The following is a 13,925-nucleotide window of genomic DNA, read 5'->3' on the forward strand; positions in this document are numbered from 1 at the left end:
TTTTCTACGACCTTCTGGAGCCGAGATAATTTTTTTATTTAAAAAAAATTTTGAAGACGCAATTAACATTTTTTACAGCGATGCGCTTGATGGAGGTTAATATTGAATATTTATATTTTCAAAAAAAAAAAATAGTAGGATATGTTTACTTGATTTTTAGTATTAGTAATTGAGTAAAAAATATAATTTATTTTCTTTTTATTACTGTACAGGCATTTTGCTTCGAAAACCACCTAATAATTTAGGGTTTTCTTTTTATCCTTTAATTTTTGTGACTAGTGTTTTAAAATTTGTGATAAGGTAAAAAGAAAAACTAAATAACGTTGACAAACAAAAAGGTGATATACTGGGTGTTATTATTTGATTTAAATTTAATAAATTTATTAATAAAGCTATTGTAGATTGTATATAAATTATCTGTATTTGGCTTTGTTTATGGATTTATTGTGACTTTATACATAGCATGCCTTTTCTGATAATCAAATAAATTATAAAAAATCTGAATCGATTCATTATGCTATCAGTACTATAGCTGATTCATTTATTGTAATAACCCCTTAAAATTAATACCTGATTTTTAAAAGTACGCTGTATATGCAATTTTTTCAGCGACACGCCACTTCACACCTCCGATATTGTACCATTCGAGGAGAGTGACTGTAAAAATGAAGAAGAGGATGGATGTAAAGATGAGAATGGATCAGAAGTGATAACCAAGCAGGAGCACAAAGTATTGTACAAATGTGAGATCCCTTTTACGGCACACTGTGCGAGACGTGAGACAGATTTGGAAGTTTATAAATGTGAATCGTGTGACTACGAAACTGAAAACAGAAAATTACTTCAGAAACACCTGTCGAGGCATAAAGATCCTTCACAGGTCCATGTGTACAGGTGTGACGACTGCGACTACAAAACTAGACACAACAGTCACTTCAAACAGCATCAACTGAAACATAAAGATCCTTCGCAGGTTCAAACGTACAGGTGCCACGATTGCAATTATGAAACTATTCGCAACAGTCATTTCAAACAGCATCAACTGAAACATAAAGACTCTTCGCAGGTTCAAATGTATAGGTGTAAGGACTGCGATTTCGAAACTAAATACAGGAGATGTGTCGAAAAGCATCAACTGAAACATAAAGATCCTTCGCAAGTTCAAATGTACAGGTGTAACAACTGCGATTTCGTAACTAAATACAATGATAATTTCAAAAAGCATCAACTGAAACATAAAGATCCTTCAGAGGTTCAAATGTACAGGTGTCATGATTGCGATTATGAAAATAAATATAAGCATAATATCAAACGGCACCAAAAGAAACATAAAGACCCTTCACAGCTTCAAATGTACAGGTGTAACGACTGCGATTTCGAAACTAAATACAACGATAATTTCAAAAAGCATCAACTGAAACATAAAGATGCTTCAGAGGTTCAAATGTACAAGTGTCATGATTGCGATTATGAAACTAAATTCAAGAGTTATTTCGAACAGCATCAACTGAAACATAAAGATCCTTCGCAGGTTCAAATGTACGGGTGTGACGACTGCGATTACAAAACTAGATACAACAATCATTTCAAACAGCATCTACTGAAACATAAAGATCCTTCCCAAGTACAAATGTACAGGTGTAACGACTGCGATTTTGAAACTAAATACAAGAATAATATTAAACTTCATCAAAACAAACATAAAAATCTCTCACAGGTTCAAATGTACAGGTGTAACGACTGTGATTATGAAACTAAATACAAGTTTCATATGAAACGGCACCAACTGAAGCATAAAGATCCTTCGCAAGTTCAAATGTAAAGGTGCAATGATTGCGATTACAAAACTATAGTTAGGAGTTATTTCGAAAAGCACCAACTTAAACATAAAGATCCCTCACAGGTTCAAATGTACGAGTGTAACAACTGCAATTACAAAACTAAATACAAGAGTGCTATCAAACGACACCAAATGAAACATAAAGATCCTTCTACGTCCAAATGTACAGATTTAAGTACTGGGATTTCGAAACTAAATACAGGAGCAGTATTGGACGTCACATGTTGAATGTATAAATGCAAAGGTTCCTGTGTGCGTTGCTAACAACCGAGCATTAGGAGTCTTTGAGGCGATCTCAATTGATGCACAGAAAAAGGTTGACAGGTGTGAATTATCACCCTTCCAAATGGAGGCTTTTAAGAGCGACAAGTGTTGATATGACTCCGATCGTGAATATGTGAATAGGAAGAAAACGTAACGCCTGCCTTGAAATCCATTGGTTGAAACACGAAAACCTGACCGAAACGGAGGCCTACAAGTGATCTTGTACTAGCATTTGAAGAATTTGCTAGTACCTAGTTATATCCACACTTTTTCTGTTTCTCACAATGCGACAGTCTGCTGATTGACAAACGGTTCATAACTCCGACAAGTTATATGTTAAACGTGTACATTAATTTTAGACCGCGATATTGTCGACCGTGTAAAACATGTAATTAATAGAAAGGTCTCATGTAAAATAAATGTACGTGATTTTTTTAATAGAAGGCTATTGAGAACTGTTGATTTCATTATTGTCCCAATTTTAATCTCTCGGAAACCAGACGCCTGTAATTGATCTATTTTCATAATAATTTGTAAAAGCGATAGAGCTTTTCATTCGTACATTTCCTTCCTACTAAATATAAAACAAATGACTTTCATAGTTAAAAAAAAAAATTAAAATAAAAATAAAAATTTTTTTCAAGAGTTTATCTTTAAAAGGAGACCTTTGGAAGAAAAAGTGTATACTTCAAAATAACATTATTTTGACGAGATCTATCGATGATTAAAGTCCTAATCACAAAAAGTGAATCACCCTGTATATGTATAATTACGTTCTCACTCACCTGGAAAGTAAAATGTCCCACCGAAACGACCTGTCTTTTTGTAAATATCTATTTTTGGTCACAAATATTATCCTGTAAAAATTTCAAAGTGCCTCAAGAATATTTTTTACAAAAAAAAATGTGTTTTAAAAACTTAATGGTCGCTTAAGCACCGCAACCCTTCAGCCAGATCTGCATTTTCGTATTCAGGTATAACTAGAAGTTGTAAACAGTTTTTCACAGTGCCTCAAATATCTGCCCNGGAGGCTTTTAAGAGCGACAAGTGTTGATATGACTCCGATCGTGAATATGTGAATAGGAAGAAAACGTAACGCCTGCCTTGAAATCCGTTGGTTGAAACACGAAAACCTGACCGAAACGGAGGCCTACAAGTGATCTTGTACTAGCATTTGAAGAATTTGCTAGTACCTAGTTATATCCACCCTTTTTCTGTTTCTCACAATGCGACAGTCTGCTGATTGACAAACGGTTCATAACTCCGATAAGTTATATGTTAAACGTGTACATTAATTTTAGACCGCGATATTGTCAACCGTGTAAAACATGTAATTAATAGAAAGGTCTCATGTAAAATAAATGTACGTGATTTTTTTAATAGAAAGCTATTGAGAACTGCTGATTTCATTCTTGTCCCAATTTTAATCTCTCAGAAACCAGACGCCTGTGATTGATCTATTTTCACAATAATTTGTAAAAGCGATAGAGCTTTTCATTCGTACACTTCCTACTAAATATAAAACAAATGACTTTCATAGTTAAAAAAAAAAATTTAAATAAAAATAAAAATTTTTTTCAAGAGTTTATCTTTAAAAGGAGACCTTTGGAAGAAAAAGTGTATACTTCAAAATAACATTATTTTGATGAGATCTATCGATAATTAAAGTCCTAATCACAAAAAGTGAATCACCCTGTATATGTATAATTACGTTCTCACTCACCTGGAAGGTAAAATGTCCCACCGAAACGACCTGTCATTTTGTAAATCTCTATTTTTAGTCACAAATATTATCCTGTAAAAATTTCAAAGTGCCTCAAGAATATTTTTTACAAAAAAAATTGTGTTTTAAAATCTTAGTGGTCGCTTAAGCACCGCAACCCTTCAGTCAGATCTGCATTTTCGTATTCAGGTATAACTAGAAGTTGTAAACAGTTTTTCACAGTGCCTCAAATACCTGCCCAAATATGTCTGCCAGCTCTTGGACTAAACAGTCCGACGGGCTTGGGAAAGAGTTTGGAATTACAAAGAAAAAAATTCGTACAGACATAAAACTTTTCCCCTTATTCTAGAAGGTTCAAAGGGGTTCACAGGGTCTACAACACTTAATAATTCAGTAAACATAACATTTGAAGATGAATTTCTCGAGACAAAACGTCTGAATCTGGTTCGGGCTGAGGCGGTACAGTATTGGGGGTCATGAAGGCTTGTAAAAAATGTAATAAAAACAAATGTATAAGGATAATAATTGTTTTTGAATGTCAAGTTATTACAATTTAGTATTTTTAATATTGTGAGTTTTCATTATAATTGAATACGAGTTTTTAGTATTATGTTCAATATTTCTTTTCAAAGAGTAGTACTACCTATTTAAAATGCCAGTACGGCTAAAACAACACTCATTCGTCCATAGCACTTTGTTAATAAAGTTGGGATTCGCACTTTGGTTTTGAAAACAATTGCAAAATTCAAGACTAGAAAAATCAACCGCGCCATTATTTGGCCTCAATGATTTGGGATCGAGGGGGATTATGCCTCATCTTGTGTAGGCCCGGACAGCCTTCGTAGGTGGGCCCCATCCGTCGTTTACCCCGACCGCAATTGCGGCCGGTGTAGGCGCTTTGTGGGACCCCCTTTTGTCCTGGCTAGGCCCCGCCGGCTAGGGCCCTTTCTTCTGGCGCTCCTCTTGCTTCGACGGCTCGTCTGTGTAAACCCCGGGGGTGGTGTCATATTTATGTGTGGTATGGTTGGGTAGGGTAGTGCGGCTATGCAGCCTGGGACGCGCTTTGCTAAGGTGGCCCCTAGCAAGCGCGGGAGAGGAGGGGAAAGGAAGGTATGGGGGAGGGTGTATGTGTGTGTGTCCATGGGACGGGTGGCGGAAAAATAGTCTTGAATTTGGAATCGGAATTTTCGGTAGGATTTTATGAGTTTGGTAAATGAATTGGAATATTGGTTAGTGAGCATTTTCATCAGTAGGCCTTCATGCCAAACCATATCGAATGCCTTCATTCATGTGACCGAATAGTGGAAATAAGGTCTACTCATGATCTGGAGGCGGCAATCCTCTCCCTTGAGACTGACATTAAAAACGCCCCGACTCAGACTACGACGGAGACTATTGTCCCCCGACTGACAAACCCCCGGGGCACCCTCCCCGATGACATAAAAAACTTAATACGTGACAGACGACGTGCGAAACGGCTTGCCACCCGCACCCGACTCCCCCGACACAGACATGACTTAAACGTACTTAACAGACGGGTGAAGGCGGCTCTGGATGAACTGGCCCAGGATAACTGGGCTAGGCACCTGGAGTCGCTGGATCCACAAGACAACAGCCTCTGGAAAACGCAGAGGGCCCTGCGACAGACCGCTCGCCGTAAAATTCCTCCAATCCACGGTAGTGTGGGGGTGGTTTACACGAACCAGGAAAAGGCCGAGGCTTTCGCCGATAGCCTGGAACTGCAGTGTAGACTGCCTCAGCTGCCCGACGAAGACGAGGAATTCGAGATAGTGGCTGAGCGCGCGGCCCGACGCGTCGACAGAGAGCCAGACAATGACATAATCCCCCCCGCAACACCTGACGAACTAAGACTGACAATACGCAGACTTAAAAACAGAAAAGCCCCCGGACCCGACAATATACATAACACGACACTTAAACGACTACCACACAAGGGCCTCATGGCCCTACTAAACATAACAAACGCGACACTCAGACTAAGACACTTCCCTACCCGCTGGAAAACAGCAAACATAATCCTTATCCCAAAACCCAACAAAGATCACACCATCCCATCCAACTACCGGCCCATTAGCCTGCTCCCGGCTATGAGCAAAGTGGTAGAAAAAATTATCCTAACCCGTCTAAGAACCCACTCCCAAGAACTGCAAGTCATTCCAGACGAGCAGTTCGCCTTCCGACCCAATCACTCCACTGAACTCCAAATCCTTCGCCTTACCGAGCACATCACGGCGGCCTTCAACAGGGGACAGTACACTGGTGCTGTCTTCCTGGACGTCGCAAAGGCCTTCGATACGGTTTGGCATGAAGGCCTACTGATGAAAATGCTCACCAACCAATATCCCATATCCTTTACCAAACTCATAAAATCCTACCTACACCACCGAAAATTCCGCATCCAAATCCAAGATTCCCTTTCCACCACCCGTCCCATGGAGGCCGGTGTCCCCCAGGGCACCGTCCTGTCCCCACACCTATACACCATTTACAACTCCGACATCCCACATCCCCCCAACACCAACATATACTTATACGCCGACGACCTGACAATCACATCCCAATCCGTAGATCCTAGATATTCCGTCTNACTTGGAAAAATGCAAAATTACTAGTTAATCCCATGTAAACAAACATAAATCCTTAAAGGTTAGAAATCTTGTAACGTAGTATGATATAAGCCACGCCCATTATTCGTTCATTACTCGACCGTCTTTTTTACGGACCGTGAAAAACAATTACATTTTGATATCAGAATGAAGCGAGGCGAGCGCCATCTGTTACAGAGTGTCCAAAATTGTAAACGTATTTTATTTTCTAACTGCAATCGGGTGTGTAAATAATATTCAGTTTTCCATGTCGGCGAATTCTTACGATTTTCAAATATGACGCATTTAAATATTAAACAATTTCTAGACTTGAATTTTGTTAAGTTACCTTCAGAAAACCTCAAATTTCCTAATGACATATTTTAAATAACCGTTTTGATCTAAAAAAAAAGTTTTTAGCCATAAACAGTTTCTCGAAGAAAATTTTATTTCTCGTAAACTAGCGAATATTTTCTAACCAAATTATGTCATTAGGAGCTCCAACAAATGCTAAACCCTTACAACTTTTCATTTGCAATAAATTTAGTTCCCTTAAATTTATTATCATCTTTGAAATAATTTGTTGGTGGAGCCATCTAGTTTTCCTCTTGGCCGTCTTAATAAAAAAATATAGATAGGCGTATTCACACGACCTGTGCTATGGTACGAGCCATGCCTGCCATGGGACGTCTGTCGTCGTGTGGAATGACTGAGATAGAACTGAAAGGAACGAAGGAACTGGGTCACTTCGGTCTCTCGTGTCAGTATGGAGAGCCGGATCGTCATGTTTCGCCCATCTCTATTCTTAACCTCAACCCACAACTAGAAGCCTTGTCAATGTCAATAATGCCAACTGCCAATGCCGTCATATAAGAAGCAAGAAGGTTAGAACTTTTAGAAGTGACGAGTGGCTTTGTATTTTCGTCTTTGCGTTCTATTTTCTGTTTATATTTAAAAGAAGACTGTTGCAGAACAATGACTGATGTTAAGGAAACGTCGTGTAGGCTTTGCCTTAAAAATATAACCGATGAAAGTTTTGAAGTGATAAACGACATTATCAGAAATATTCTAGATGTTCTTTTGCTGAAATTGGTAAGTCGGAGAAATATAATTAGATTGCTGTCTGAAGTTGCATATTTTCCAGAAATTTGATGATGAGAGCAAAGAGGTTATATGTAACGTTTGCAGAAGAAAGTTAAATACAGCATTAGAATTTAAGTCAACGTGTTTGAATACCGATAACACAATTATTCAATATGTGGATAGCGAAAAAATGTTACAACTCGAATTAAGAGAAGTGTACACGCAGGAAAAGAAGAATGAGTTAGTTTGCAGTCAGAAAATATGTCGATTGTGTATGCACCCGGTAGAAAGTGAGTTTAGGTGCATTTGTCAAGAGGAACTTGAAGCTATTCAGAAATTGATACCTGAAATGGTATGCACGATATTAAATACTTACATATTTTATAATTTAACGAAACTGCTTTGTAGTATGTAAATATCATCAAAGATCCCGTTGTTTGTAAGCCATGCTTTGATTCTCTATCTACTCACAACAGTTTCCTAAAAGATTGCTCAGAGGTAGAAGAAAAAATTAAAAGTATTTTTGTTAATTCAGCCACAGAAAGTCAGACAGATACGTCTCCACTCGATTCATTCGTTAAGACTGAAAACTTGGACAAAGAATTCGATATTAAAGAAATGGAAATGTCAATTAAAACTGAAAGTATCGACATAAAATCGGAAGATGAGGAAAGAAGGTAAGAGAAGACTATTGTAACATTAATTTAAAAAATGGCGACCTGCGGTTGTGACACTGTGATTTATATGATCACATGTAGATACTATCCGGTAATAAACTAATTGTACTTAACATTATGAGATTATGTCGGTTATGAACGATATTGTACAAATTTTTATGTAATCGTTAAGCGTTAGTTTAACAAATTATTGGGAAAATATGTAAGATCGTTATTAAACAATCGTATGGCTTCGAATCAGATATGGGTACAAAGAATGCTGTACTAAATTCCATTCATTCAATAAATTTTTTAACTGGGCAGAAATTGAAATTTTCTTGAATGAAAAGGATAGATCTTTTACGGAATTACAAAACAATTGGGGGTTTGTAAGCAGATTGCAAGAAGAAAATTAGTCATTCTTACCCAAAATTAGTTTTGAAAGAATTTTGGGAGAAGGTATTGATCTAATTCAAATAATAAAAATACCTTTTGAAAAAATGCTTGTCAAATCGTCAAAAAATATTTATTATTTTTTTTTAATAACAGAAAAGATCTTTGGGTTAGTTTAAAAAAATACTGTTTTTCTCAATATTTCAGCTCATGAAAATGATTTGTGAGCTATAGAACTCGATAAGTATCCGAGATTTGAGGAAGGAAATAAAAATTATTTTTTTCTGGAAGAAAAAAAAATTTCTATTGTTTTTTTTTCATGGCAATTTTTGATGAAGAGAACATACATTTTTGCGAAATAACATTTTCAATTAAAAAAAAATGATTTAAAAATGCAAAATTTATCCTTTAATTGATTTTTGACAATGAAAGAAAAATCGCACCCGTTTGAACTCTTGACAGGTTTTAATTGTCAGTGTTGCGAGAAACAACTACTCCGCGGGCCATATGCCCTGACCGGTACTTCAGCTGTTGTACGGCCGTCTCCTCACGACAAGGAAATGCATTGTACACGGAGCGTACAGGTTTTTTGGATTATTTTGTGGTTAAAAAAAAAGAAAACCTCTTCAATATCAATCTCAATTTTAACAAAAATCCTCAAATGGGCAAATTTTGGAATCAAATTTCTTGCATTGAAAGAAATAAATTTATCAAAAAACGATAAGAAGGTCTTATGGAGGATAGTCTGAACTTTTCAAATCTCTGCTTAGATTTTCGGGACGGCCACTACTTCCCAAATAATTAATTATCAAAGCCGAAACAGTTATTTTTTATTTGATTATACATAAAGGTCTTGAACAGCTCAAATTCAAAGAGGATGAATACAACTAAAAGAGACGACATGTGGGACTGCCAAAAAAAAAAAATTGAGACCTGTGGAAAGTGAGGCAAAAATTATAAAAAGGTGATAAAGGATAAAAATTTTTGACTTTCAGATCCTCAAACTAGAACCTTCAAGCTCTAATTTGCTTTTTTTATTGCTTTATGAACATTTTTCGCCATGATACAGCTTTTCGAAAATCACCTAAAAATTTAGGATTTTCTTTTTGTCCTTTAATTTCTGTGACTGGTATATTGAAATTTGTGATAAGATAAAAAACAAAAACTAAAAAACGTTGACAAACAAAAAAAGGTAATACACTGGGTGTTATTATTTGATTAAAATTTAATAAATTTATAAATAATGCTATTGTAGATTGTATTTCAATTATCTGTATCTGACTTTGTGGATTTATTGTGTGACTTTATATGTTGCATCTCACCAATGCCTTCTTTGAGAATTAAATACATTATCAAAGATCTGAAACGATTCATCGTTGATGTTAAAATTGTGCTATCAGTATTATGGTTGATTCAGTTATTGTCATAACCACTTAAAATTAATATCTGATTTTTAATACTACCCTGTATATGCAATTTTTTCAGCGACACGCCACTCCTGATCTCCGATATTGTACCATTCGAAGAGAGTGACTGTAAAAATGAAGAAGAGGATAGATGTAAACATGAGAATGGATCAGAAGTGAAAACGAGACTGGAGCGCAAAGTATTGTACAAATGTGATAAATGTATCTTCGAAACTGAAAGTGAGATGTGTTTTACGACACACTGTGCGAGACATGAGAACAATTTGAGAGCATATGAATGTGAATCGTGCGAGTACGAAACTGAAAATAAGAAATTATTTCGGAAGCACCTGTTGAAACATAAAGATTCTTGGCAAATTCAAATGTACAGGTGTAAAGATTGCAACTATGAAACTAAACTCAAAAGTTATTTCAAACGGCATCAACTAAAACATAAAGACCCTTCGCAAGTTCAAATGTACAGATGTAAGGACTGTGATCACAAAACTAAATACAATGGTCATTTCAAAGAGCATCAACTGAAACATAAAGACCCTTCACAGGTTCAGATGTACAGGTGTAACGACTGTGATTACAAAACTAGATACAGGAAATGTATCATACAGCACCAACTGAAGCATAAAAATCCTTCACAGGTTCGGATGTACAGGTGTAACGACTGTGATTTCGAAACTAAATACAACGGTCATTTCAAACAGCATCAACTGAAACATAAAGATCCTTCACAGGTTCAAATGTACAGGTGTCACGATTGCGATTATGAAACTAAATTCAAGAGTGATTTAAAAAAGCATCAACTGAAACATGAAGATACTTTGCAGGTTCAAATGTATAGGTGTAACGACTGCGATTTCGAAACTAAATACAACAGTCATTTCAAACAGCATCAACTGAAACATAAAGACCCTTCACAGGTTCCAATGTACAGGTGTCACGAATGCGATTATGAAACTAAATTCAAGAGGTATTTCAAACAGCACCAACTAAAACATAAAGATCCTTTGCAGGTTCAAATGTACAGGTGTGGCGACTGTAATTACAAAACTAAATACAAGAGTTATATCAAACGGCACCAACTACAACATAAAGACCCTTCGCAGATTCAAATGTACGGGTGTAACGACTGCGATTTCGAAACTAGATACAGGAAATGTATCATACGGCACCAACTGAAGCATAAAAATCCTTTTCAGGTCCAGACATACAAGTGTAACGACTGCCCCTTCGAAAGTAAACACAAGCATCATCTGCAGCGGCATCACATGAAAGGAATATGCTGCACAAGTTCTAAAGGTACTAGTGTAATGACTGCGATTACGAATCCAGATACAGGAGTGGTATAAAATATCAAGTGTTCAAGTACAGACAAAAATTAGGGCATTTTAGAGACTGACTATAAATATTTGAATTGAAGCAAAATGTAAACATCAACAAGTTAACATGGGCTTCTGTAACCAGGTTTATTAATACACGGGTCTCACCGTGACGGCCCATTAGAATTGTTTCAGGGACTACTTCGATTTAAATTTTGAAAATTTGGGAAACCGGTTTTCGGGCATGCCCTTCTCGACTAAAATAATGTCCACGTCAACTTGCTTATTTTAAATGGAACACCCTATATATTATTGCATTTTTGGATTCTACATGTTATTTTACGTGGACTTTTATGGAGTTTCCCTATTCCTAAAATTAACCGTTTTCGAGATATTTAATTTAAAAAAAAAAAAAAACGGAGAGAAACAGTGACTAGCTTCAGACCATGTGTTTAGGATAGTTAGGTTAAAATTATTAGTTTAGTTAGTAGTAAAATAGTTGTAACTTGTAACATTATGATTTTAATCCTTTTTCGTTTGCTATAACTTTAATTGATGCGGATAAACCACCCAAACGAATTATTTTGTCGCAACTGCGCACAACGAAGAGGGCAAAAAGACAGCAGTCGACGAGAACGTGTCGTAGTACCAGGTCTGGTGGTGTGGTGTTTTATTGTTGTTATCTTTGTTGGGAACACTATTGCTATTTTTCAAGAAGAATCGTTGTTGACCCCCAAATTAAAGACGATTGAAGCCAGTGGTAAGTTGCGGCATTATTCTTGTTTGTTCGGATGTTCGCCTAAGACTTTCACGGAAATACAGTCTATATCAAAATCGCACAGATATATTCTTTTAATTTCGAATTATACAGGGTGTTTGGAAATAGTGGTACAATCCAGACGCGTAGACACGTTTGAAGATGACTTTAAATATAAAGGGTTCTTACCAATAACTTTTATCTGCTTTGAAGGAGTTTTGGGTGATAAGTTAGTACTAAGAAACATGATTATTTGCGGGTATTAATCGATCAAGATTATAACCCGTGGCATGCAAACCAGGGGAGGGGGGTATGACCACATTTTTATCAAAAAAAAAAAATGTTCAGTTAATTTCTAGAAATTTTTGTACTAACAAATAATTATTTGCACTTTTTTACACAAAAAAGTACTCTTATTAAAATGCTTGAAAGTTAACCATTTTAGAGAAAATTGAGTTTAAAAGCATGAATAGTATTGAATGTTTAATTCTGGCTTTTCTCTAAAATGGTTATACCTTACAAATAATCATGTTTCTTACTAGTAACTTATCACCTAAAACTTACCCCTCTACTTCAAAGCAGTTAAACGTTACTTTCAAAAAGTCATCTTCAAAGATTCAAATGTGTCTACCTCCTGTAAGGTGGATTTGCGGATCCATTTTATATGAAATATTTGCCTTATTTTGAGTCGAGAAATCTACCCTGTATATACACCATGTGTATTTTATGGTAAGAAAGATAAAGCAACAATATTTTTAGGGGGATAGCTAGAACCCTAAGCTTCCCATCCATACTTTCAAAGTGGCTCAATTGCATACAGGGTGCTGGAAATTTAGTGCCGAGTTCAGTTAACTTCAAACCTTCATAAGTCGTTTTTTTTTAAAAGGAAAAACCCGGAAGGTTTTCCAAAATCCGAAAAAACAAATTAATTCCCTTCCAACCGGAACAAGGGTCCCCAAAACCAACCGCGGGGGGCCAACCAACCCCCCTAAAAATATTGTTGCTTTATCTTTCTTACTATAAAATACACATGGTTTGAAGCTAGTCACTGTTCCTCTCCATTTTTTTTTTAAATTAAATATCTCGAATACGGTTAATTTCAGGAATAGGGAAACTTCATAAAAGTCCAACTAAAATAACAAGTAGAATTATAAATTGCTATAATAGATAGTGGTACGTGGGCGCCATTATTTTAGTTCAGAAGGGCATGCCCGAAAACCCGGGATCCCAAATTTTCAAAATTCAAATCGCAGTAGTCTCTGAAATAATTCTAATGGGCCGTCACCGTGAAACACCCCGTATACACACACTGTAATATGAACCTGTTTTATCCATGTCCAAAAATATATTTTATTTTATTACCAATATTCAGGGTGAATCCTAATCGTGTATATCAGAATGTGTTTCAAATAATGATACAATTTACTTTGTAGAATATACAGGGTGTTACAAATTTGCTTCTCACTTGGGATCTTGGAGAAGATAAGAGATACAAACTAGCTTAAATGGGGGCAAAGTTGCGTAATCAGGGGACCAACATTATGCCTCTAAAAAATCAAGGGTAATATGATTAATTTTTGAAATAATTGAAAAAAAAAACAAAATTTTGGAAATCTGATTTCATTTCAGTCTCGTTCGAGGTGATATGGAAAAAGAAGGACCCTTTTTGCCCTCTATCGAATGGCATAGTCAATTTTAATATGTAACGTTTCATCTTTCTTGGATTGTCACACAATGTAAGTGTCGTTAGAGCCTGTGAGATCCACCAAGTTACTTAAACTATTAGCCCCATCTAAATAAAAAATTTAAATGAAAGAACGAATATACTGAAGATGAATTTTTCGAGACAAAACGTCGGAATCT

At 36.1% G+C, this 13,925-nt stretch overlaps 1 protein-coding gene across 1 annotated transcript in view; it reads left to right on the forward strand.

Moving 5' to 3' along the window:
• The window catches only part of LOC108915151 (PR domain zinc finger protein 5-like), a gene marked incomplete at its 3' end in the record, with an annotated part of 14,801 nt that extends 4,344 nt beyond the window's left edge, over positions 1–10,457 (forward strand). The window contains exons 4-8 of the mRNA XM_018721118.2: positions 610–1,128; positions 7,405–7,525; positions 7,578–7,868; positions 7,925–8,193; positions 10,051–10,457. Of these exons, the coding sequence (XP_018576634.2) occupies positions 610–1,128; positions 7,405–7,525; positions 7,578–7,868; positions 7,925–8,193; positions 10,051–10,457 (1,607 nt within the window). The remainder of the gene's footprint in view (positions 1–609; positions 1,129–7,404; positions 7,526–7,577; positions 7,869–7,924; positions 8,194–10,050) is intronic.
• Between the last annotated feature and the right edge of the window lie 3,468 nt (positions 10,458–13,925).

The sequence above is a fragment of the Anoplophora glabripennis genome, unplaced genomic scaffold (assembly GCF_000390285.2).
Source record: "Anoplophora glabripennis isolate ALB-LARVAE unplaced genomic scaffold, Agla_2.0 scaffold1703, whole genome shotgun sequence".
In the NCBI taxonomy this organism is placed as follows: Eukaryota; Metazoa; Arthropoda; class Insecta; order Coleoptera; family Cerambycidae; genus Anoplophora; species Anoplophora glabripennis.